At 45.0% G+C, this 24,069-nt stretch overlaps 1 protein-coding gene across 10 annotated transcripts in view; it reads left to right on the top strand.

Annotated features, from left to right (window-relative positions):
- The window catches only part of ttc6 (tetratricopeptide repeat domain 6), a 630,178-nt gene that overhangs the window by 161,146 nt on the left and 444,963 nt on the right, over positions 1 to 24,069 (top strand). For all 10 annotated transcript variants that reach the window (XM_070879081.1, XM_070879080.1, XM_070879076.1 and 7 more), the window contains 2 exons: positions 4,416 to 4,561; positions 22,956 to 23,165. In XM_070879081.1, coding sequence (XP_070735182.1) covers positions 4,416 to 4,561; positions 22,956 to 23,165 — 356 coding nt within the window. The remainder of the gene's footprint in view (positions 1 to 4,415; positions 4,562 to 22,955; positions 23,166 to 24,069) is intronic.

The following is a 24,069-nucleotide window of genomic DNA, read 5'->3' as shown; positions in this document are numbered from 1 at the left end:
CTACAGCCTCACATCGGTACCAGTACTGTGCTGCCCGTAGCAGTGAAGGTCACTGTGGCGCTGGCCTTCTATGCCACCGGTTCCTTCCAGGCTGCATCAGGGGACATATGCAGCGTCTCTCAATACGCTGCACATCGCTGGATTCACCATGTCACAAAAGCTCTCTACGCCCGCAGAATGGACTTCATAATGTTCCCAATGAGTAGGGAGAGCCAGAATGAGCGGGCATGTGGGTTTGGCAGGATTGCGGGCTTCCCGAGGGTTCAAGGAGCCATTGACTGCACACACGTGGCCTTGCAATCACAATTTGACAGTGGTATTCAGAAATCAAAAGGGATACCACTCCCTAAACATGCAGCTGGTGTGTGACCACATGCCGCGCATCCTCGCAGTGAATGCCCGCTATCCAGGAAGCGCACATGATGCTTTCATCCTGCCTGAGAGCACTGTGTCGCGATTGTTTCGGCCACCATGGGAAGGCTGTGGCTGGCTGCTTGGGGACAAAGGATACAGCCTAGCCACCTGGCTCATGACCACCCTCCGCAACCCCACCACAGAAGCGGAGCATCGTTACAATGAGAGCCAAGCGGCCACCTGCAACATCATTAAACAGACAATAGGGGTGCTGAAGCAACATTTCAATGCCTGGACTGCTCTGGAGGCAGCATTCAATATTCCCATCAACAGGTGTCGGAATTCAATGTGGTGTACTGCATGCTGCACAACTTGGCTATCATGAGGAATCAGGCATTGCCAGTGGGGATTGCAGCCCCACCTCAGGAGGAGGAGGACAAGGAACAGGAACTTGGTGAGGCCCCGAATCACCAGCCACACAATGAGGAGCACTATCCATGGTTGAGGCAGCGTGGCGATGCTGCCATACTAAGAGCCGCATGTCAGCGACTCATAATGGATTGGTTCTCTTGAATGGAGGAAGCTGAGAGATGCAGCTAACACTGACACATATAATGACACATCTCCATTAAAGTCTACAATCATACACAAGACACCAATGCAAAACAGTCAAAGTAACATTTTACGAATGACACCAATGTCGTCACCTCAAACAACAGAACCAACCCTGCCCTCCCAGCAAGTAACAAAACAGAACACATCGTCCTGTTGAAAGACCATCAAGCACAATGAAGTGCAACAATGTAACGACATATTTACAGCCATTATTTACATTGGGAGTACATCTGTCCACGGTGGGCAAAGTTGTCACTCAGACTTTGCATGACATCTCCCACCCCTCACCTTTACCCCCTTCTCATGCCCGGTGCTCCTCCTCAATGTGGCCTCAGTGCCTACAGCAAGGCTGCTTGACGGTCGCTGTGGGTGTGGGACAGACAGTACAGACAGCCTACCAGGAAGCCCTGGATCAGCTCTGGGCCTTGAAGGACCGGGTGCAGATTCCACCGCTTTAGCATCGGCGGCAGCAGTCTGTGATGGCTCGGGTGTAGATCGCGGTAGGTGCAAAGACGGAGTGTCAGTAGCGGGAGCCGGAATGCTGTCATCTTGAGGAAGGACAGCACCTTCGTTTTCCAGGGGCCCACTGCCACTCACACGGGGCGGAGCGTCAGCATTGGGAGCACGATGTGTGAGCACAACTTGCTGGCCTGCTTCGGCAATGTCACTTCCCCGTCAGACAGAGAGGATGGCAGCAGTCAGTGATTGCATGGCATCACACTGAGACTGACTGAGACCACACTGAGCCTGAAATGTAGCAGTCTGCGAGTTCATGCTAGCAATCACTGACAGAATCACATCACAAAGCTTGGGCCTGTGATGCGGTTGTTGCTGCCGCGTCAATCATGGCACACGCCATCCCGTCTGGCACTCCATTATCGCTCGTTGAGCCCATCTCCCTCAGTGAACGGGCACGGATGGGCTCGTTGGACACCTGAGAGGCACAGGCAATGCTTGAGGTGGCCTCTACACACTCACAGCAAGTGCGTCGATGCTCTGCAGGTCCCTCTCCAATGCACCCATGAGGTCACGGTGCATTTGCATGGTCTCCCTGGACATAGCCACCAAGTCCAGGTCCACATCTGCCTGTCTCTCAGCGGGATTCCTGAGCCGACTCACTCTCTGGGGAGTTGGGCTCCAAGCTTCCCCTCCCGCTGGGCGTTGCTGTCGGCCAATGAGGCCAGGAGCCTCAGACTTTTCAAACCCCTCAAATTCAGGCTCTTCCACCGATGTGGTGTCCCCACTCGGTGGGACTGATGGTGTCTCCCGCTCAGTGAGTACACTATTGTCCTCTCCCTCATCATCTCCCTCATCGCCCGATGTTGACGGTTCAGGAGCAGGCTTCTGCGCTTCTGGCTGATCATTCTGTAAGCAACAGACATGTGGTTAGCAGCAGGGAAGTGGGCAGGGAGCTAAGAGGAAGGTGGCATTGGACATCTATATGTAAAGGGGGTAGGCCACTTGGAGTCAAGGAACGCACATAAATTGCAAATGCCATTCACATACTGTCATTACCGATAGGGGCCTCTGCCTCACCGCTGGCCACCGCGCGAACTGGGGTTTCCCTGAAGGCCAACGCTCGTTGCTCCATCTCAGTTAGGTCCTGAAGATCAGGCTCTCCACCTCTGGTATGTTGCTGCTCCTGGCGATTATGAGCCAATTTCACCTACAATAAGATCAAGAAGCAGGTGTGAGTGAGTATGCAGCTCATCGTGTGGCACATGTGCCTTCCATTGTCGAGTAGCTGCTATTGTCTGGAAATGTAAAGATGTGCATTATAATCTGCGTGGCTGTGCACAGAGCATGTGGGAAGGCTGGGAGGAGGTGAGAGCCAGCTAGGATTGCGGCTTGGGGTGACGTTTGGCAAACTCATATCAAGAGTCAAAAGATAGTGCGAGGAGGGATGAGAATGAATAGGGGATTCCTGCCATCTGAATGTGTAGGGCATGGCTGGTGAACTGAGCCTCCAGCTTTCAGGTGGATTCACCAACCCACACCATGGCCTGGAACACATAGAGAAGGGGCAGCTTTCTCAAAGACTTCACATTGTGTGAGACAGTGATCTTGCAACCATGGCAGGAGTGCATTAATGCAAAGGGTACTCACCCTGACGAACCCCGTGAGGTCGTTAAACTTCTTGCAACATTGGGTGGCAGTTTGAGGCACTGTGCCCATCGCAGAGATCTCCGGTACTATCTCCCTCCAAATTTTCTGAAACACTCTTGGCACGAGCTTGCCTCCTCTAGTAAGATGCAAGGCAGGGCACCTCCTCTCTATAGCCTGTATCAATCAGTGCCTCAGTGGCCATGGTGTCCTTCCTGCTCCTCCATTTTCCCACTCTGCTTATAGTGCCCGCCCTAAATATTTGGCTGAGCTTGGGAACAATAACGGGCCTCTGCGCATGCGCAAGTAAAGTTGTTTTTTTTGTGTGGCGGTTTTCGGTTGGGGCGGCTGAGCACAAGTGTGTAACACCTGATTTAACACCCCTGATCATTGTAGCTGAGTTTCAGGCGAATTTCCTGAACAGAGGTGCAAACTTTTATAGGGTGCTATACTTACCGCCCCGCCATGCCGCAAAATGGTCAGAACCGAAAATCCAGCTCTAAATATCAATTAAACTCGCGGTAGAAAGTTAGGGCTGGTACTTAACAGCATAATTTAAAATTCAACATTTTTTTCTTTTTGTTTTCCTTGCTGTCTCTTTTTTCTCTCACTTTTAATCCAATCTTTCTTTCCCTCCCTTTATTTCTCTTTGTGTATCTATTTTGACACTAATTCACCCTATTTCCTTCTCTGTCATTCTTCTGTTTCATTCTTTATCCTTTTGTCTCATTGGTTAAGGAGATAGACTCTTGCTCCCATCATTCACCAAGGTTTCAGATGCCCTATTGATCTCGCCTTGCTGTTATCAGCTCGCAATTCCAGCAATTTGCTGTGCAAAATTTTTTCGAGCTGAAGGGTGAGTGAAAAAGTCGAATGGGGCATGCCACGAGATCAACAGAAACAACTCATGGTTTGTACAAGATGCTAATCTTTCCTTAACAGCATTTTTCAAACTGATTATATATAAACAAGGTCAAACAATAATTTATTTAATTATAACATTAATGAAAATAATAAAGAACACAAATGATAACTTAAGCACTCAAAGCAATTGACAAGTTTTGTTCTGAGAAATGAAAAACATTTATGTTGTTTGAATATTTCAGCCTGATTAAAATCTGAAATTGTTAAAAGATTGTTAAAATTAACTTGTATCTCTTCAATGATCTTAAATAACTCATTCCGAGCTAATTTGAGGTTATAGGAACTATGCACTCACAGAATGTATGTTGTGGTTTACCTGGTTTTTCACTTTCATGAAAGACTATTGACTCTTGAGAGAACGAACTACTGCAATTTACTGTCATTATCATTATATACTGTACATTTTGTCTTATTTCTAGGTCAGCTATTCTGATATAATTAATGTAAAAGGAACTTCAATTGGATTGGCAAAAGAGATTGCAGGGGACCAGCAAATGCTACTTAAAATGGATGAACATCCTCTGCAACGAACTTCAGTGTTGGCCACATGGACTCCAACAGACAAGTAAAATACAATTATTATGTGTGTTATGTTTCAGAGAGGTTCTGACATGAAACTCTGTACACATGGCTTGTGAATCTTAGCAAATCCAGTATAGGCGGTATTAGACACCTTGCAATTATGCAGTTTGAAAACCTTTTAGCTTTGTATTTCATTTCCCTGTACATAGGCTTGAGGAACTCAATTTCACCACAATCCCTCATGACTATGTTGTCATCATGACTTACAAGCTTCTACTCTAGCTGCCTCAGTATACTGATTTAAATTGCTGTAATTACTCATCCAGGTACTATTTAGGCTCCAATTGGTCTGGTGCCAGCCACTATGGTTTAAGTGAAACTCACCTATTTTTACTCCTCTGTGTCAATAGTGCTTTTATAACTAGCAACAAGCTGCAATGGACACACCTTATTCATTCTCTCCAATCTTTATTGAGGTTAAAACAAGCTTTAATTATTAGCTTTTGTAACTACTGAGGTCTCTGAAAGGTTTGCAGGACACGGAAGACAGCCTTTATATGGGATCACCTGCGGTTCGTAAATGAATAGCACTCTCAAGTAAATAGTTCAGGATAGGCTCATAGGGAAAGGAATGCATATGAGCTTAGAAAGTGGTATCTGAGTGACCCTCAGCGCATCATTTGTCCTTAGCAGGATTTAGATTTAGTTACTTAATAAGGTTTTATATTATAAATGCTCCATAATAGCAGATGGTGAATATGTGGCTTAAGTAAATGGTAATCATTAGGTTGTCATGCAATCTTCACATAGAATCAAATTGTTTTTTTAGGCATTGTTAAATTATAGTTGAACAGGTCACACACATAGCAATGTTTTGTTTCTTGTCAGTGATAGTAAGATTGACGAGCCTAAATTGTCTCTAAGTTGATTACCAAATTTTGGCAAATTTACTTCATGAAACCATAATTACAGTGCTATGTATATTTTTAAAAATAAATTCAAGGAAGTTATAGCATGTTGTATTGCCCAACTGGAACAAAACTTGGGATATAGCACTTCTGTCCTAATATATGTTTGTTCGGATACAGATTTGCTGCCCACACAAATAAAACCTTTGACGGCAGATTTTCAAACAGTATATTTGTAACTTCTGCATGCGGTATATGCAGATTAACTTCACAATGGTCTCGACATTGCTCTTGCTGCTAATCTTAGTGAAAATGCAAATGTAAGTAGAAAGTGGTGCAATGTTGGGAGATGGTGTGATATCATTGCTGACTCAAAATTGTGGAATTCCCTGCCCACAGCATTGTGGGAGTATCTGTACCACATGGACTGCACCTGTTCAACAAGAAGGCTCACCACCATCTTTTCAAGGGCAACTAGGGATGGGCAATAATTGCTGGCCTTGCTCGAGACATCCAGATCCCAAGAGTAAAAAAAGACATTGACAACAGGCAATTTTATGGCATTTACTGCTCGTAACTCTCCAAAAAGTAGGATTGCCAACCTTCCTGGAGCGTCCTGAATTCTCCCTCTATCGACGATTGATCTCCCAGGTGCTGCTGCTGGCAACACGGGAGAAAATGCAGAAGTCGAGTTGGGGGTATCCACACATGGGACATCTCACACAACAGTGTCAAATTCAGATGCCAAACCCTTCCTGCCCCCAGTGTCGTGGAGGAGAACTCACAAAAATGGGGCGCAGAGCAGCAAAGTTCCCACTAAGCTGCGCGGCCGCGCAGCGTTCTGGAGGACCCATGCAGGCTTTTATATGGAAGAAAATTTGAATTGTCCACACAGCCAGTTATAGGAACTACACACCTAAAAAAAATATAAGGAACATTGCGGAGCAGTCAACATTGGGGAAATGACATGGGCAGATTGAGCGGGGTTGCTATGTTTGGATGAATTCCAAAACAGACAAGAGACGAGATGGATTTACAAAATATGTTGGGCTCACTTTTCCCGGGTCATTTGCGCTGTTTTTTCTGGCGTAATTATTTAATTCAAAGTTTCGGGGCGTTCCCTCATGTGTGCGCCAGTTTTTAGCATTTTTCGCAGTTTGCCCCAAAAATTTTTATCGGAGGTGGGCGAATCTGGCCTCTCCCGAAAAACCTTCTGGTGAGTTAACAGAAAGCAGCGCTCATTAAAAAATCGGCGCTGAAAGATGTCATTGTTTTTCATCGAAGTTTTTGGAGGGCATCTCTAACACTTGAAATATCCAGAATAAAGTTCAACTTTTTTTACCTTTCAACGGAGTGCATAGAAGTTTCTTGGATTTCTGAAGCTTTCATTTTTTTTACTTACACGCCACCACCGAACGTCTTCAAGCAGGGCTGGAGGGGGGTTGTAGTGTCGACCGTGTCCAGACGCAGGGCTCGGCTGGAAAACAAGCCCGGGGGGGGAGGGAGATGGAGATCGGAAGGCTGCTGCACTAGGCACAAGACTGCAATTAGTTTGAGGGAGGGGGACAGAAGGGGAGAAGTCACAAGACTGCAATTAGTTTGGGGGACGGGGGGAGAAAAAGAGAAGTCACAAGACTGCAATTAGTTGCGGGGGGGGGTGGGGGTGGGGAGGGAGGACTAGTCACAAGACCTGGGTGTGGTCCATCCATACAGACCTTGAGGAAAGAGAACAAAGAATCTGTCCTGCCTGTCTTCCTGCCATTTTGAGCGAACCTGTGCTGCCTGCTTTTCTGCCATTTTGAGCTTCGTTCAAAAGTAAAATTTAACTATGGGGGCAATACTGACAATGCCATACCTTGAGCGAGTCTTCTGCATGATGGTGCTACGTAGGAGACAATTGATTTGATGTCATTACATGAAGAACATCAGAGCCCATAGGGTGCTGGGGAAGAGGCCTTACCCACATCGGGTATATCGAGACGGGCATTCATACCTGCACCTGAGTGATGCAGACTGTGTCAGAAGGCTGCATTTCTGCAAAGAAGTTGTAACTGAGATCTGTGAGTTGGTGAAAGCAGACCTGCAACCTAGAAGCGTCAGGAGGACTGTTTTGTCAGTTGAAGTGAAGATTACAGCTGCATTTTCATTCTATGTCTCCGGATCATTTCAAGCTAAACTGGAGATGTGTGTGCCATCTCTCAACATGAAACACATGTCTGCATTCGGCAGGTGACAGCTGCAGTACATGTACGGAGGGATGACTACATAAAGTTCCCCATGACCGCCCAAGCAATGCGTGACAGGGCTGTGGGCTTCTCCAGGATTGCTGGCTTCCCAAAGATACAGGGCTGCATTGATTCTATCCACATCGCCTTGCAAGCACCTTTGGAGGATTCCGAAATGTACAGGAACAGAAAAGGCTTCCACTCCATTAATGTACAGCTCGTGTGACGACATGCATCGCATCATGTCAGTCGATGCAAGATACCCTGGGAGCACCCATGATGCGTTCATCCTATGCGAGAGCGTTATATCAGCCATGTTTCAGCAGCAGCCAGAAGGGCAGAGCTGGCCACTGGGAGACAAAGGGTACGGCCTCGCCACCTGGCTCATGACACCCCTACGCGTAACCCGGACGGAAGCTGACCGGGAATACAACATGTTGCACATTGCGACACGCAGCATCATAGAGAGGTCCATTGGTATCTTGAAATAGCGTTTCTGATGCCTAGACCATTCCGGAGGCTACTTGCTGTACTCCCCTGAGATTGTCGGTCAGTTCACTGTTGTGTGCTGCATGTTGCATAACTTAGCCATCATGAGGCAGCAGCAGCTGGTAGGAGAAGACCCTCCTGTGCTGAGAGTGGGTGATGATAATGATGAGGAAGATGCAGATGACAAGCAGGAGGACGAGGATGACGATGAGGATGAAGAAGCCATGCAAGTACCTGAACCCGAAGCACGACGACAGAGGAGGGCACACTATCGTGCCCCTTTAACGATTGCTCCAGCCTTGCGCAGCAGCTCATCCGTGAACGCTTTGCTGCCTGAAGGCTCAGCGATAACTATTCCACATGGACCATGTTTGCTGTTTGGACCCGTTCCGTAATGTTGTGTTGTGTTAATGGAACAAATGATGGAAATGATTCTTGTTTACTTCAAAAGTTGTGTTAATAATGGAACAAATAATGGAAATGATTATTCTTGAGTTCCAAAAGTTGTGTCAATAATGGAACAAATAATGAAAATGATTCAGATTTACTGTAAAATATATTTTATTCAGATGTTTAACAAACAGTTCTTTGTACTTAACTTTAATAAAATTATTCTTGTATCAAACTTTAAAGTTTTCAGTTACGATCACTTACAAACTATAAGATCACTTACTAACTTTTAAACTTGTAAATTTACATAACTTACAAAAATCTTTTAATTTGAGAACAACAGTTGCAACAGTAACAAAAATAATAACAACAACAACAACAGCAACAGCAGCAGCAAAGAAAGGCTGCAGCCATCTCTTCTCCATCTTATTCTAAGACCACCCGCCGCGCTTGTTCTTGGTGACTCCACCATCCCTGCCCGCAGGCGGTGGCGCAGTGTTTCTGGGGTTGCTACCAAGCTTATTCTTTCTAAGATCTCTGGTAGAGCGCACCTGTTGGGGGCGGGGGGCAGCAGGCGGCAATGTGGAGGACCCAGGCGGCAATATGGAGGACCCGGCTTGGGGCTCTTCAGAGGCTGGTGTGGGGATTGGAGTGGGAGTGGCAGTTGGTTCTGTCAGTGGGCGCGGGGTCTGGGCATGTTCCCTTATTACAGCAGCTAACTCCAACATTCTGTCCTCATGCGCCCTGACAGTGTCTCAACAACTTGCAACATTCCCTCCCTCATGTTGAGGAAAAGTGTCTCAACTACCTGCAACATTCCCTCCCTCATGTTCATTGATAGTGTTTGCACTACCTGTGACATTCCCTCCCTCAAGTTCACTGATAGTATTTGCACCATCTCTGACATTCCCTCCCTCATGTTCACTAACAGCGCATCAGCTACATGTGACATTCCCTCCCTCATGGTCACTGACATGGTTTCAGCTGACTGAGATATTCCCTCACTCATGGTCCCGGACATTGTTCCCATTTCTCGTGAGGTTGCTGTCACTATTCCCTACAGTCCCGCTACCTCATCACCCGCCCCACTGATGGTGTCCAGGAGTGATCGTGTAAAGCCAATGCTCTCTGCACTTATTGCCATCGACTGAACTACATCTGTTAGATCCTGCACCTCAGGAGAGTGCGGTCGAGCTATCTTTCTCGTCCTCACCCTTGGTTTTCCCTACTGCACCCCACCACTGGGACCCACAGCCTCGGATGGTGGGGCCCTGGGTGTGCCTCGCTGCATCCGACCACTGGGACCCCCAGCCTCGGAAGGTGGGGCCCTGGGTGTGACTCGCTGCACCACACCACTGGGACCCGCAGCCTCGGAAGGTGAGGTCCTGGGTGTGCCTTGCTGCACCACACCACTGGGACCCGCAGCCTCAGACGGTAGGAAACCATGGAATGTCCCACCAACACTCAAACCACTCGTCACAGAAGGGGCTGGCACCTCAATGGGCGGTACCTGCACCTCCTCCAAAGTCAGTAAAACAGTGGGGGCTTCATCCATCTCCATCCGTTCCCCCTCATCTCCATGCTTTTGGTCTAGAGGGTGGGATTGGAAGATGTTCTCTTCAGGCTCGTCCTCGTCTGAATCTTCTTCTACATCGTCATGGTTGACCTCAAGTTCTGCAAAATATAACAGAACACAGACTAATGGTTAGCAGCAGAAGATGGGACAGGGTGGGTGGCATGAATAGACCCACACAGTGTAGACAGCAAGCTGATTTGAAGGAGCACGATGAATGATACCACATTGCATCAACCGAAGCGTAGCTGACGGAAACAGCCCCACGAACTGAAGCATGACTAGCCCGCGCAGTACTTAACATTTAGCAAAGCCAGACTGTGGAATTTGCAGGACTTATCGTCTCCCTCGAGTGTGGGCCCAGCTTGTGCAGTGGTGGTTGCTTTGCTCCAGGCAGGACCCATCAAAGCAGTAACCCTCTCTTCCAAGAGTGTCAGTGGGTGCAGATTTGCCGGGTCTCATCCTGTTTGAGTTCTTTCCCTTTTGTTGTGTGCCACCTTCCTTTGCAAAGAATAAAATGCAACTTTTTAGAGAGGGTGTCTTCCTGCTGGGTGGGTCATATACAGCTGGTCACATTTACAATTGCAATTCCATTGAATAAATAAAAATATTACTTACACTAACTACTTGACCAAGGTCTTGCCACTTTTTACACTGGCCTCCAGATCTTGTGGTAGTCACCATTGCGCAGTAATCTTCTGCAACTTGGTTTCAGCATTTCTTCATTTCTTTGGGTGGAACTTTTATGTGACCTCTGCTGGTGTCCAGCTCCTGCCATCTGGTCTCAATCACAGTAAGTAGTGCCTCCACTTCATCCTGTAAGAAATTCTTGGTCCTTGCACCACATTGCATCTTGTATTGCTGCAGATCTGATTTTTCCAATGCTCTCACACAGCACTCCTTCTCACACAACTGGCTCTTTAACACTGGCTGATTGCCAAGCTGGAGCTGTACTGCACATGCGCGTCCATTGAAATAACATCAAAAACCTCACGTTTTTTGTTGCGCATGCGCAGAAGATGCAGACAGCAGGCTCCACCCGAGGCGACTGCGTGGCGCCAAATTTGAATTATCCATTGGGGAAACTGTGGCAAAATGTTTCTGCCGCATTTTTGGCCTAGAAAAACGGGCTTGGGCAAAATTGAGCTCACTAAGCCACAAATAAAGAACTAATTAACGCATATTTTTAAAACAGGCATAACTGGGAACCTAAGTGCCCAATATGTCAGGTGGCATGTGTGCGTTCATTCCACGCAAGAAGTACGCTGCCTGCCATATTGGTAAAGGTCCCTGCATAGGTGTTCAGGCCTGCGCCTGAAACATGAATTAAGCCCTTTGCACGTGCAAAAAAAAGTCCTAACACCTGTTTACGACCGACTGCAGCATAAACCGTGTGGTCAGTATTCTTAGGTGCTCAGCAGCTAAACCAGCGCTCTTTAAAGGGACGATTGGAGGCTGCCTCCGGAAAGGTAAGTTTTAATTGTTTTACTTTCCTTATTGTGGAGCCGGGAGGAGCAAGAATGCTCCACTGAGCTCCACCTTAGTTTCGAAGTCCTCTCGCCCCCATCCTGATTGCCTCCCTCTTTCTCTCAGACTCTACTTAATACCTCGGCCAGCATCTGAGCCAGCTGTTCTTGGTGCTCCTGGGAATGGCGAGTTTTCTCTGGGGCTGCGACTGGTACCTGTAGCTTGTCAGAAATAAACGAATGAGAGCTGGTGGACCAACTTCCAGTGGCCATCCCACCAGCCTCCAGCACGATTCCATTTCTAAGCCTATATTTCTTAACAAAGATGTGTTGTACAAATAAAATACAAAAAACACTGGATTGCACTACTTCATTTTAATTTCCATTTAAAGCACTTGATAAAACTAAGAATCTTCAAGTATTTGTTTAGCTTAAACAAGCTTCATTTAAAATAAAATTCAGTTGACATGACACCTTTGTATTTCAATAACTACAAATATCAATTCTGCTACTCCGTGCATGCCTTTGTACATGATGTGTATTAACAATTTATAGAGAAGGCATCTGAGTTTTTGGAATCTCTTCATTGTAGTCCATAGAATCATAGAAATTTACAGCACGGCAAGTGAGCATTTTTGCTCATCGTGTCCGCGCTGGCCGACAAAGAGCTATCCAGCCAAATCCGACTTTCCAGCTCTTGGTCCATAGCCTTGTAGGTTACGGCACTTCAAGTGCACATCCAAGTACTTTTTTAAAATGGTAAGGGTTTCTCCCTCTACCACCCTTTCAGGCAGTGAGTTCCATAGCCCCATCACCCTCTGGGAGAAAAAAGTTCCCCTCAGATCCCCTCTTAAGTCTCCTACCAATTACTTTAAATCTATGCCCCCTGGTTGTCGACCTCTCCGCTAAGGGAAATAGGTCCTTCCTATCCACTCTATCTAGGCCACTCATAATTTTATACACCTCAATAAGGTCTCCCCTCAGCCTCCTCTGTTTCAAAGAAAACAAATCCAGCCTATCCAATCTTTCCTCACAGCTAAAATTCTCCAGTCCAGGCAACATCCTCGTAATTCTCCTCTGTACCCTCTCTCGGGCAATCACATCTTTCCTGTAATGTGGTGACCAGAACTGCACGCAGTACTCTAGCTGTGGCCTAACTAGTGTTTTATACAGTTCAAGCAAAACCTCCCTGCTCTATGTCTCGGCTAATAAATGCAAGTATTCCGTATGCCTTCTTAACTACCTTATCTATCTGGCTTGCTACTTTCAGGGATCTGTGGACATGCACTCCAAGGTCCCTTTGTTCCTCTACACTTCTCAGTGTCCTACCATTTAGACCTCCCCACATGCATTACCTCACACTTCTCCGGATTGAACTCCATTTGCCACTGTTCTGCCCACTTGACCAGTAGATTGATAACTTTCTGCAGTCCGTAGCTTTCTTCTTCATTATCAACCATGCAGCCAATTGTTGTATCATCTGCAAACTTATTAATCATACCCTCTACATTCAAGTCTAAGTCATTGATATATACCACAAAAAGCAAAGGACCTAGTACTGAGCCCTGTGGAACCCCACTGGATACAGCCTTCCAGTCACAAAAACACCCATTGAGCATTACCCTTTGCTTCCTGCCTCTGAGCCAATTTTGGATTCAACTTGCCACTTTGTCTTGGATCCCATGGGCTTTTACTTTTGTGAAAAGTCTTATCAAATGCCTTTCTAAAATCCATATACACTACATCAAACACACTATCCTCATCGACCCTCCTTGTTACCTCCTCAAAAAATTCAAGTTAGTCAGACATGACCTTCCCTTAACAAATCCATGCTGACTGTCCTTGAAGCGTGTAACCATTCTCCAAGTGAGTTAAAGTGACCATACAGAGGTAGTCTGATTCATCTATTGAAAACCCAAATGTTACTTATTTTTCCTATATTTTTATATTAGAAAACTATCAATTTCACAGCAAAGAATTGTTTAAAGTAAACAATACAACATTTTTAAGGTGAAAATACAAAATTTCTATGCAAGTATTCCTTGGACACCCCAGAAGTGTGCAATCCATTGTTGAGACCGGATAAAAGGCAAGGAGTAGAACAGCATTTGGAAGGTGTCTGTGCTATTATAAATTTGCTGCCTATAGCCTTGACTACAGTCAATAAGCTCAGGTTCAAAGTTCCTATTTGTTATTCAGCAATTTTGTTTTAAAAATAGTTGAAACTTTAGTTTTCCCAATAATAGAATATCTGCTGCAATGAGCAAAACGATTTTGTTACTTAAATTATAAACAAAAATAACAAATTCCCAAAAGACAAATATAAATACATTTTATTATAGATTAATCCTTGTGTTCATTATAGAATCCAAAATGCTGGAAATGCACCAAATAATGTGTTACAATTCAATATTTTGGGGTGACATGCCCCCAGAAAACAAATATTGTGACTTCAGCACTTTGACCCTCTTCAAATTTTCATGTACTTCTGTTTTTCTTCCCATGATACGAGTGAAGAATGTTGGGTATTGTTAGATCTCTTAATTTCCAATGAAATTCGAAATCCGATGGTCGTTTTTAATGTCACTTTATTTCTGGCAGCAGTAACAAGTTCTTGGCTTTAAGCCAGGTCTTTGTACTTCTGAGACCGCATGGTCAAAATGGCTGTACTTATAACTGGATCAATTTACAGAAAAGAACTCGCCTTCTTTGACCTTATTGGCTCAATTAATAGTCTTTTAACCTTTTAATTGGCTCGCTACCCAAAGTCCGAAAATGTCAAGTTGATTGATGACTTAATGCAATGTGGCCTGTGTTTTTTCACAACCTGTCTAAATGCAGCCTGGCTGCAGAGCTTGAATTCTCTATCAATCCCCCCTTTGATTCTTTCACAAACTGAATCATAAAACTTCAGGTATCACTGGTTAAACATTCTACAAAATAATTTCATACATGTTAATAGAGTTTCCTTCTAAAATTTGTTGATGTGTTTCACCACATGTCCGGACTAGTAGCTTCCACACAAATTTACACCAACCCGAGTTCCATCGTAGCCACAATGGAAGTCTGGTTTTAGTAGGTTAGTTAACCTTATTCCAATTTAATCCAAATCAATATCTTAGTTCAACCAGTAAACAACCCTACCTTAAGCATAACATACCCCTGTGCCACGTACAGACGGTCTGCTGGGACCAGCAAGGTGTCTCACCTGCGGGACAGCAGCTACAGCCGCCTGGTCGCAACAACATTTAATCAACATAAACAAACAATATAAAAGTAAAATAATTACAACAAATAGAATTAAACCTTCCACCAATGAAGTTTCTATTGAACCTACCCATTTAGTGGCTCTGCTCCACAAAGTGAATGATGGGGGTTGCTTAAGTTTTTCTACCTCCTTTTGGATATGCTCCGCTAAGTGGGTAATTTCTTCGGAGCTATCTGGGATATATGTGCAACACTCAGTTCCGAGTAGGGTGCAAGTACCTCCCTTTTCAGCCAGGATCTAATCAAGGGCCAGTCTATTCTGTAGGGCTACTGTGCGGATTGCTACTATTTCTGCATTGATTTTAACTGGGGCCTCTGAGGTATCATTGGCTACTCGTTCCACAACGGATGCCATGTTAATGGATTCCCTTGCCAGTTTGGCGGTCCCATACCTGGGGATCAGAATGGCAAAGAACCTCTCTGTTTCTGTGATAGCTCTCTTAGGACGGTGTAAATGCTCCGACAGTGACTTTATATGATACATATAAGGCACAATGTAGGCTAAATAGCAGGATCCCATCCAATTCTGGGGCAGCCAAGGGTAGGCCTTGTGGGCACACACCCAATAGGTGCCATTATATGCAATGAATGTTAGCTGTTTCTTTGTCAGCAACACTCTGGGGCCTGTCCAGGCTTTTCCATCTGTTTTATTCAGAATCCCCGTTACGTTAAAAATTTCCACATCGGCCCAGTTTGGACGGTTCCGTGGCTTGATTATATTATAATTCCGGGAGCAGTTACTATACCCCATATTTTGGCCTCCTTTGATGTTTCTAATCAGACAGACCGATTCCCCCGGTCTTCCTATTCCCCTTGTATTAGTGATAACAAAAAATGGGGGCCGTTTGGAATTATTGCAGCACGGTTGGTATCCCCCTTCAAAGGTCGTCAGATTGTAACCTGCTGACTTCCATTTATGTGCCCAGTTTTCCGTATCCTGAAATGCATTGCCTGTTTTGTTTTGATTAATTATCCACTCAGCCATTTCCGAGATATTCAAGAGAACTGGCCTCAAGGAAATCCCTCCCTTTGAGTGAATAGGAATATGCGCACACACCTAACAACTAGAAATGTTACCTTGTTTGGCATAAATGTATGACATATGTAAAAAGGTATTTACATGTAATTCCCTTGCTACCCTACTATTTCCCTTTGGTGCAGAGGGTCGGCTAGTAAGAAGTAGGCCTATGTCTAGAATACCTACAATCAATAATACAGTAAATTTATACATTTTCGCAAAAAGTAATTGTCCTTATTAGATTTCAGCTTCAGTTGCGGGTGCTCGTTTAACGTGTGAAGCGTGGATCCAGGCTTTCTTTCATTGGACTTTAACAGCTGCCTGGGTGGTCAATAACACTTGATAAGGTCCCTCCCACTTGGCACCCAAAGGTTCTTTATGCAACTTTTTCACATCGACCCAGACTCCCGGGATGATGTTATGTCCTCCTTCAGGTGGATTACCCCAAGCTGCCGATACCTGTCGGGAAACAGAACGAATAGCATTGATTAAGTTCTGACAGTATGATAACAAAGTGTCACTCATTAAGTGAACATCAGCTTTCCGTAAATCGATAGTTCCTGGCAGCGACATGGATCTTCCTGTTATAATTTCAAATGGGCTTAGACCTGTAGTTCTGTTCGGGGTTGCCCTAATGCTACATAGCACGATTGGTAGTGCCTGGGGCCATGGTGTTCCTTCTTGGTGATATTTGGCAAGCTGTTGTTTCAGAGTTCGATTCATTCGCTCTACTTGTCCTGATGATTGTGGATGATAAGGACAGTGTAAATCCCATGTAATGTTCAGTAACCTACAGACTTCTTGGCAGACAGCACCTGTGAAGTGTGTTCCCTGATCTGAGTCAATGCTACTCGGGACTCCCCATCAGGGAATGTAATCCTTTTACAAGACCTTTGCAGTGTGACTGGCTGTGTGTCCTTCTGCTATTCGACATGCTTCTGACACGGCCCGTAACTCGGCCTGTTGTGCTGACGTTCCTGAGGGTAAACATCCTTTTGCCACTACCTCATATAAGGTTGTAACTGCCCATCCGGCTTTTCTGGTACCATTGTCAACAAAGGAGGAACCATCTGTAAACAGGATGAGGTCTGGATTGTGCAGAGGCTCCTCTGCTGCTAAGGCTGCTTCTTCTGTTTCTTTTAAAATCTCCACGCAGTCATGCTCTTCACATTCTCCCCCCTCTTGCTCCCTCGATTCTGACATTGGGAGCATAGTTGCGGGATTAACCGGGCTGGCCCAGACGATATGGAGATTAGGAGCTTCCAAAACTGCTGTCCAGCGGGTCCATCTTGCTGCTGTCACCTGAGACATTCTATTCATAGACAGCAAAGCATGTACGGTGTGGGGACACTTGACCATCAGCTTTTGGTCGAGGACGAGACCCGCAGTGATCATTACCACTCGACATGTAGCTTCCATGGCCCTTAGGCAACTTCCCCATCCGAGGGCTACTGCATCTGGTTTTGCCGAATAATAGCCAATGGGTCTTTGCCGATCCCCATGTTCTTGTGTCAGTATAGCTGTCATATATCCTTCTTTCTCATGGACAAACAGGGTAAATGGCTTACCACTGTCGGGGATTCCCAGAGCCGGTGCCGAACACAAAGCCTTTTTCAAACTCAGGAAGGCCTCTTGCTGTTCTTTTGTGAGGGTGATGGCTTCTTTAGAGGCTCGTTTCCCCTTTAAGATATCATTCAGTGGCTGAGCAAGCTGTGTGAAGGAGTCAATCCAATTTCTGTTAAAGTTACACAATCCCAAAAAAGACCTTAGTTCCTGAATAGTGGTGGGTTTTTTAGCAGCCCGAATGGCTGCAGTTCTATCCTGGGTAACTTCTCTCTTTCCTTGTGAAATCTTTTGTCCCAGGTATACAACCTCTTCTTGGGATATTTGTGCTTTGTCGATGCTGGCTTTATGTCCTTTCAACCGAAGGTGGTCCAGCAAAGTTCGTAAATCTTGTTCATGCTGTTCTTCCGTGTTTGAAGCTAGCAAGCTATCGTCTACATATTGGATGACTGTGGATGACAGGGGAGGTAATTCTCGCAAATGGCTTTGTAAAGCCATGTGGAATACCGTAGGGCTGTTGTGGAAACCCTGCGGTAACCGGGTCCAAGTATACTGTTGCCCTTGGACCGTGAAAGCAAACCACTGTCGAACCTCCGGTGCCAGAGGCACCGACCAAAATCCATTGGCCATATCTATAACCGAGAAATATTTATGTTCCGGTTTGAGGGCATCAAAAATGGTGGAGGGATCTGTGACCAAAGGAGCTTTTTGATCAATACACTGGTTAGCTTTCCTATAATCGACAGTCAAACGCCAAGTTTCATTAGATTTCTGTACCGGCCACACGGGGCTATTGGAGGAGCTATGCATTTTAATAAGCACCCCTTGTTTCTCCAATTGCTGAATAACTGGTAAGATTCCCGCGATGGCAGTTGGACTGATGGGATACTGTTTAGTGCATGGAGGCTTGGTCCCTGTAAATGACGCAGGCTCCATCTGGAGTAGGCCACAATTGTTCTTATCTTTAGCCCATATCGGGTATTCCTTCAATTCTTCTTTCTTCAAAGTTCTAATTGACCATGTCACCCGACCATCCTCGAAATGCAACGATGAATCTTCTTGGATTAGAACGTCCATTCCCAAAAGGGATTGATCTACTGGACCTATCCAGACCGGCGTGGTTAGTTCATGTGGATCCAGCCCTATAAGTACCGGTGTTGTCCTTTTAATTTCCATTTTCTGGCCCCCAACTCCATAGGCTGTACGTGCCCTACCATCCAACGGCAAAAAGTCTCCATATTGTAGGGGTAAGCATGTTAATTCCGCCCCTGTGTCCAAAAGACAGTCCACATCCTTATCGGCCACCCTCACAGTTATATATAGCCCATCTCCCCTTTGTTGTATTAGTGCGAGGAGGGGGGCCAGGTTGGGCTCTAATCGTTTTTTGCAATCCCAAGTAACTCCTTCTGTTGTTGTATTGTCAATCGCTTAAATGCTTCTATGAGGTCGTTATCTTGTGACAAGCCTGGCTTGTTGGCTGAATTGTATCCCTGGCTGCGTCCTCTTCCCCAGCCATGACCTTGCTGCTTTGCCCTGCACGTCTTGGCCTAGTGACCGTCTTTCCCACAATAATGATATTTTCCAGGTAATTTTCCTAAAGACTGTTTATCGGAATCCTGGGATTTCCATCCCATAGCCTGTACAGCTCGGACTTTAGCTCCCATATCCCGATCTAATTGGTTACATCGATCCACCAATGCTGCAAAGGTAGTTCCTCTACTTTCCCAGTCCGATAACACTACCTTAAGCATTTTGGACAATTCTGGCTTTAGACCTGGGGATTAGGTCTAATGATTTAGGCGAGGGGATTAAATGTAGTATCTCCAAATTTGCGGATGACACTAAGTTGGGTGGCTGCGAGGAGGATGCCATGAGGCTGCAGAGTGACTTGGATAGGTTAGGTGAGTGGGCAAATGCATGGCAGATGAAGTATAATGTGGATAAATGTGAGGTTATCCACTTTGGTGGTAAAAACAGAGAGACAGACTATTATCTGAATGGTGACAGATTAGGAAAAGGGAAGGTGCAACGAGACCTGGGTGTCATGGTACATCAGTCATTGAAGGTTGGCATGCAGGTACAGCAGGCGGTTAAGAAAGCAAATGGCATGTTGGCCTTCATAGCGAGGGGATTTGAGTACAGGGGCAGGGAGGTGTTACTACAGTTGTACAGGGCCTTGGTGAGGCCACACCTGAAGTATTGTGTACAGTTTTGGTCTCCTAACTTGAGGAAGGACATTCTTGCTATTGAGGGAGTGCAGCGAAGATTCACCAGACTGATTCCCAGGATGGTGGGACTGACCTATCAAGAAAGACTGGATCAACTGGGCTTGTATGCACTGGAGTTCAGAAGAATGAGAGGGGACCTCATAGAAACGTTTAAAATTCTGACGGGTTTAGACAGGTTAGATGCAGGAAGAATGTTCCCAATGTTGGGGAAGTCCAGAACCAGGGGTCACAGTCTGAGGATAAGGGGTAAGCCATTTAGGACCGAGATGAGGAGAAACTTCTTCACCCAGAGAGTGGTGAACCTGTGGAATTCTCTATCACAGAAAATAGTTGAGGCCAATTCACTAAATATATTCAAAAGAGAGTTAGATGAAGTCCTTACTACTCAGGGGATCAAGGGGTATGGCGAGAAAGCAGGAAGGGGGTACTGAAGTTTCATGTTCAGCCATGAACTCATTGAATGGCGGTGCAGGCTAGAAGGGCTGAAAGGCCTGCTCCTGCACCTATTTTCTATGTTTCTATGTTTCTATCAAAGCTGCTTTCAGGGGTCCAAACACTTGTTCATCCATTTCCTCATCCGTATTATTCATACCCGAATGTTCTAGCCACGTGCATCTAAACCGCTCGTCATACTCCAGGACCTTCTCTGTTCCTTTCTGTTGGCAGGCTGCAATTTTTCCCCAGTCTGTCTTAGCTGGACTGAAGGCTTGCAGCCAGTGTTTAATCGCCTCCCATCCTGCATCTAAATCTTGCTCATCCTGTCCCAAAGCTTCTTCTACCTTGTCGTGCAATTTTCTTCCCTGTGTTTTTGGCACCATTATGGTCAAAATTTGCACTCCGTCCCCAGGGATGAAGTTGATATATATTTCTTTAGCGGTCCAATTGGTCCCACGTTTTTACTCCCCCTTTCTTTGGATTGGACCATTTATCAATTTTCTCTGGGTCTGCCGGATCATGAATTAACTATTTTTCATACAGCCTTTTCTTTGTTTTTTTGTTCCGCCCTCATCTGCAGTCTCTTCTGATTTGACTACAACTCGTCTTTTTTTAAACGGGGCAAAGCGCACCCCTAATTCATCATCCTCCGACCCTGTATCGTCGGAGGATTCAGAATTCGTATCTATTCCTCGGTCGTGTCTTCGGGTTTGCGCTTTTAATTTATCCAAACGTGGGTACCCTGGGAATTGATCAATACATTTTCCTTTTCCTATTACTGTCTCTTGACCTAATGATTTTTTCCATTCTTTAATTTCACCTTTAAGATCTTTAACTTCCGCTTCCAGCTTTTCAAGTTCAAGCTTTTTCTGTCGCAGCTGCGCACAAACTGCTTGCAATTGATCCTTTGTACTGGTCATTTCTCGATCATGTTGGGAACGCATTATAATTTCATTCCGGTTTCGGATCTTTCCCATAACCGCTAGGGACCATTTGGTTCGCTCTTTATTTTTCATACGGGTTGTTTTTCCCCAGACCCTTTTAATCTCGTCCAAGGACCATTGTCCTTTGGAGGTTCCGTACTTTTGTTCGATCTTAATATAGGTTTTAGATAAATTGAATTGTTGCTCTATATATTCTTTCAATTGTTCGAGAATTAAATCTAGCGAAACTTCAGCTGGTGCCTGCCCATCTTTAACAGTTGTAGGCAATTCTTTGCTCTTATCTCCTGCTGCCATAATTTCTTTACTGGGGTCTCGAGTCGTAGGCTTTCTAGCCGATCAATAGGTCGGTGATTAATTAACTAACACACCGCCGAAGTTTAGACGTCTATGGGACCTCGAGCCGACTACCAACCGGAGGGTTCGCAAACCGGAGGCTTTCAGAATCGCGTAGAAGGAGAGGCGAATTTAGACTTTTGACCGAGGACTTTTAAAAAAAAGTGTCCTTACCTCAGTATGTAGGTCCGATGTCCAAAATTCAGTTTCTTTCCTCAGCGATCGTGTTCGTGACGCCAAAATTGTTAGAGCTCTTAATTTCCAATGAAATACGAAATCCGATTGTCGTTTTTAATGTCACTTTATTTCTGGCAGCAGTAACAAGTTCTTGGCTTTAAGCTAAGTCTTTGTCCTTCTGAGACCGCATGGTCAAAATGGCTGTGCTTATACCTGGATCAATTTACAGAAAAGAACTCGCCTTCTTTGACCTTATTGGCTCAATTAATAGTCTTTTAACCTTTTAATTGGCTCGCTACCCAAGGTCCGAAAATGTCAAGTTGATTGATGACTTAATGCAATGTGGCCTGTGTTTTTTCACAACCTGTCTAAATGCAGCCTGGCTGCAGAGCTTGAATTCTCTATCAGGTATGCCTTCAACTTTAGTTAAAGCCTGTGTCCCACTGCGCTTTCAGTATGATTATTTTTTTTTCCACACAATATTGACTTATATTCAGATCCTTTGTGAGTTGTTAGCTTTTTTTAAAGCTATTGGTCAGATTTTTTAATATAATCTCCCTGTGAGTCTGTCTATGCTTTGCACTCACTTTTTGAGCACTTCTTTCCCTTCCTCAAATTGTGTGGACATGCCCTATTTTTGTTTCACCATCTGAATGAAAACATCAGCAGAAGTAATTTTTACTCAATCTACTCCTTCATTTTATACTGGAAAATTTCTCAAAATCTGGATTCATATTTTTCAACTTAAAATTTTTACCTGCTGGAGCGCAGTGTGATTTCTGGGGTCTCACTGCTTTTTAAAAGTTCACAAGCCTGCCTGAAGTCGTGGCCTCATTGTTTCAATGTTCCAAAGAGATGGAAGGAAATCCTGTGCTGTCTCAACCCAAGGAAATACCTGAGGCAAAGCTTTATACATCATATCTGCTTGTGGAAATGTTACACTGATGTCTGGACTCCTGCCCCTTTTTGCAGATGTGTGAATACTGAACAAGCCATTATTTACAAAATCTTAATACATTTTCTCACCCTTTGAACCCCTGGATCAGATACTCCAGGGTATATTTTTCTCGCTGTGTAAAATGAAAAAGACATTATTTTACTAAATTGTCGTAAACTTATGGAAGTTTAATAAAACAATTTTTCTTCAACTTTACACACAGAGGTGAATGTATCATCAGATCTTTTGTGCTTGCATCACCCAGAAGGGTAAATTTCATGTGACATCTATCTTTGTTACACTTATTTTCCAATGTGCCTCAGTATACCTTTCCAAAAATGACACTTCTGTACAAAATTGTGTTTTGTTTGCCAAAAAGCACCAAAGAATACTCTTCTAATTGTATGCAAAGTTAATGTAAGGATGTATTTGTGTTGTGACATGTACCCACAAGAATTGTTTTCTGTTTGGATTTTTTTTCCAGAGATCAAGGATATAAGACAATCCACCACATTTGTACTGCTGAGCCGAGTCACATATTACCCATTGATTTGCAGCTGGCTTCAAGGCTGTACTTTACTCCAAGCAGATTAGGACGTGGCAGTAGTAAACTTCCAGAGTCAGACAAACGGGAGGCATCAGATATCTGTTCAGATGATGATTTTTCTTCTTTGGAACAACAGAAGATTGCAAGGTAACAACAATTAGTGTTAGTTTAAAATATGATGGCCCTGAGAATCCGTCATGGATACAATTTGGTGTTAGTGCAGAGATGTGCTGCTGGAAATCTCCGCTGGTGAATGTGATGATTTTCTGGGGCCAGATGGACATTTCCTAATGGTGATCTCCTGCACTATTAGGGGCCCATTCTAGGGTGCCCATATGCCAAAAATGCTTAGTCCAGTGGAGATGGATGCTGGGTTCCTTCCCATCACCTGCCAGGAACAATTATTTGTTATTCTCTTGGCACTCCTTATTGGGAGAGCTGCTTTAAAAACCAACCTTTGGGGTCCAGGTCAAGATTCCAGCCTGGAGTTCTAGGTGGTTCCTACAACCATGGCTGTTGAGGAGGTATGCCTGATCTGACCATATACTGGGTCCCGCTGAAGTATATGGAAACTGCTGATTTAGGGAGCCCCACCCTTCGCTCTGCTCACTCCTATGCTGATAACCTTGTTTGGTGCATGAAGATGTGCAGCTTCTAACAGGCAATGAAGGATACCTAATGCAAGGTCAGGATCTGGTATATCTGGGTCCAAGCCTCGTTTCTGCCATTTTGGCAAACTTGCTGCTGCTGATGTTACAGTGGGCGTACATCTCTCCTCCCCTCACTCGCAACCTCCCGTTCTCCAACCCCCGCATGATACCCCTCGCCGCCGCCCCCCCACCCCCGTACCTCCTCTCCTCTCCTCCTGTGCAACTCAGGCAGTGTATAACATTTTGGGGTTTTCAGATATATGGCCTGGAAGGAATTTTATATTAATTCACATTAAAATATTTCTAAAAGAAAGGTTAGGTTCAGTTTACAAAGATTTAACACCCAGGGAAACAAGCAGTTTCGGAAAATATCAGACGGAACAATCATCAAAGACACATTA

This window comes from Pristiophorus japonicus, chromosome 4 (assembly GCF_044704955.1).
Source record: "Pristiophorus japonicus isolate sPriJap1 chromosome 4, sPriJap1.hap1, whole genome shotgun sequence".
Taxonomy (NCBI): domain Eukaryota; kingdom Metazoa; phylum Chordata; class Chondrichthyes; family Pristiophoridae; genus Pristiophorus; species Pristiophorus japonicus.
This window is presented reverse-complemented; position numbering and strand designations above follow the sequence as displayed.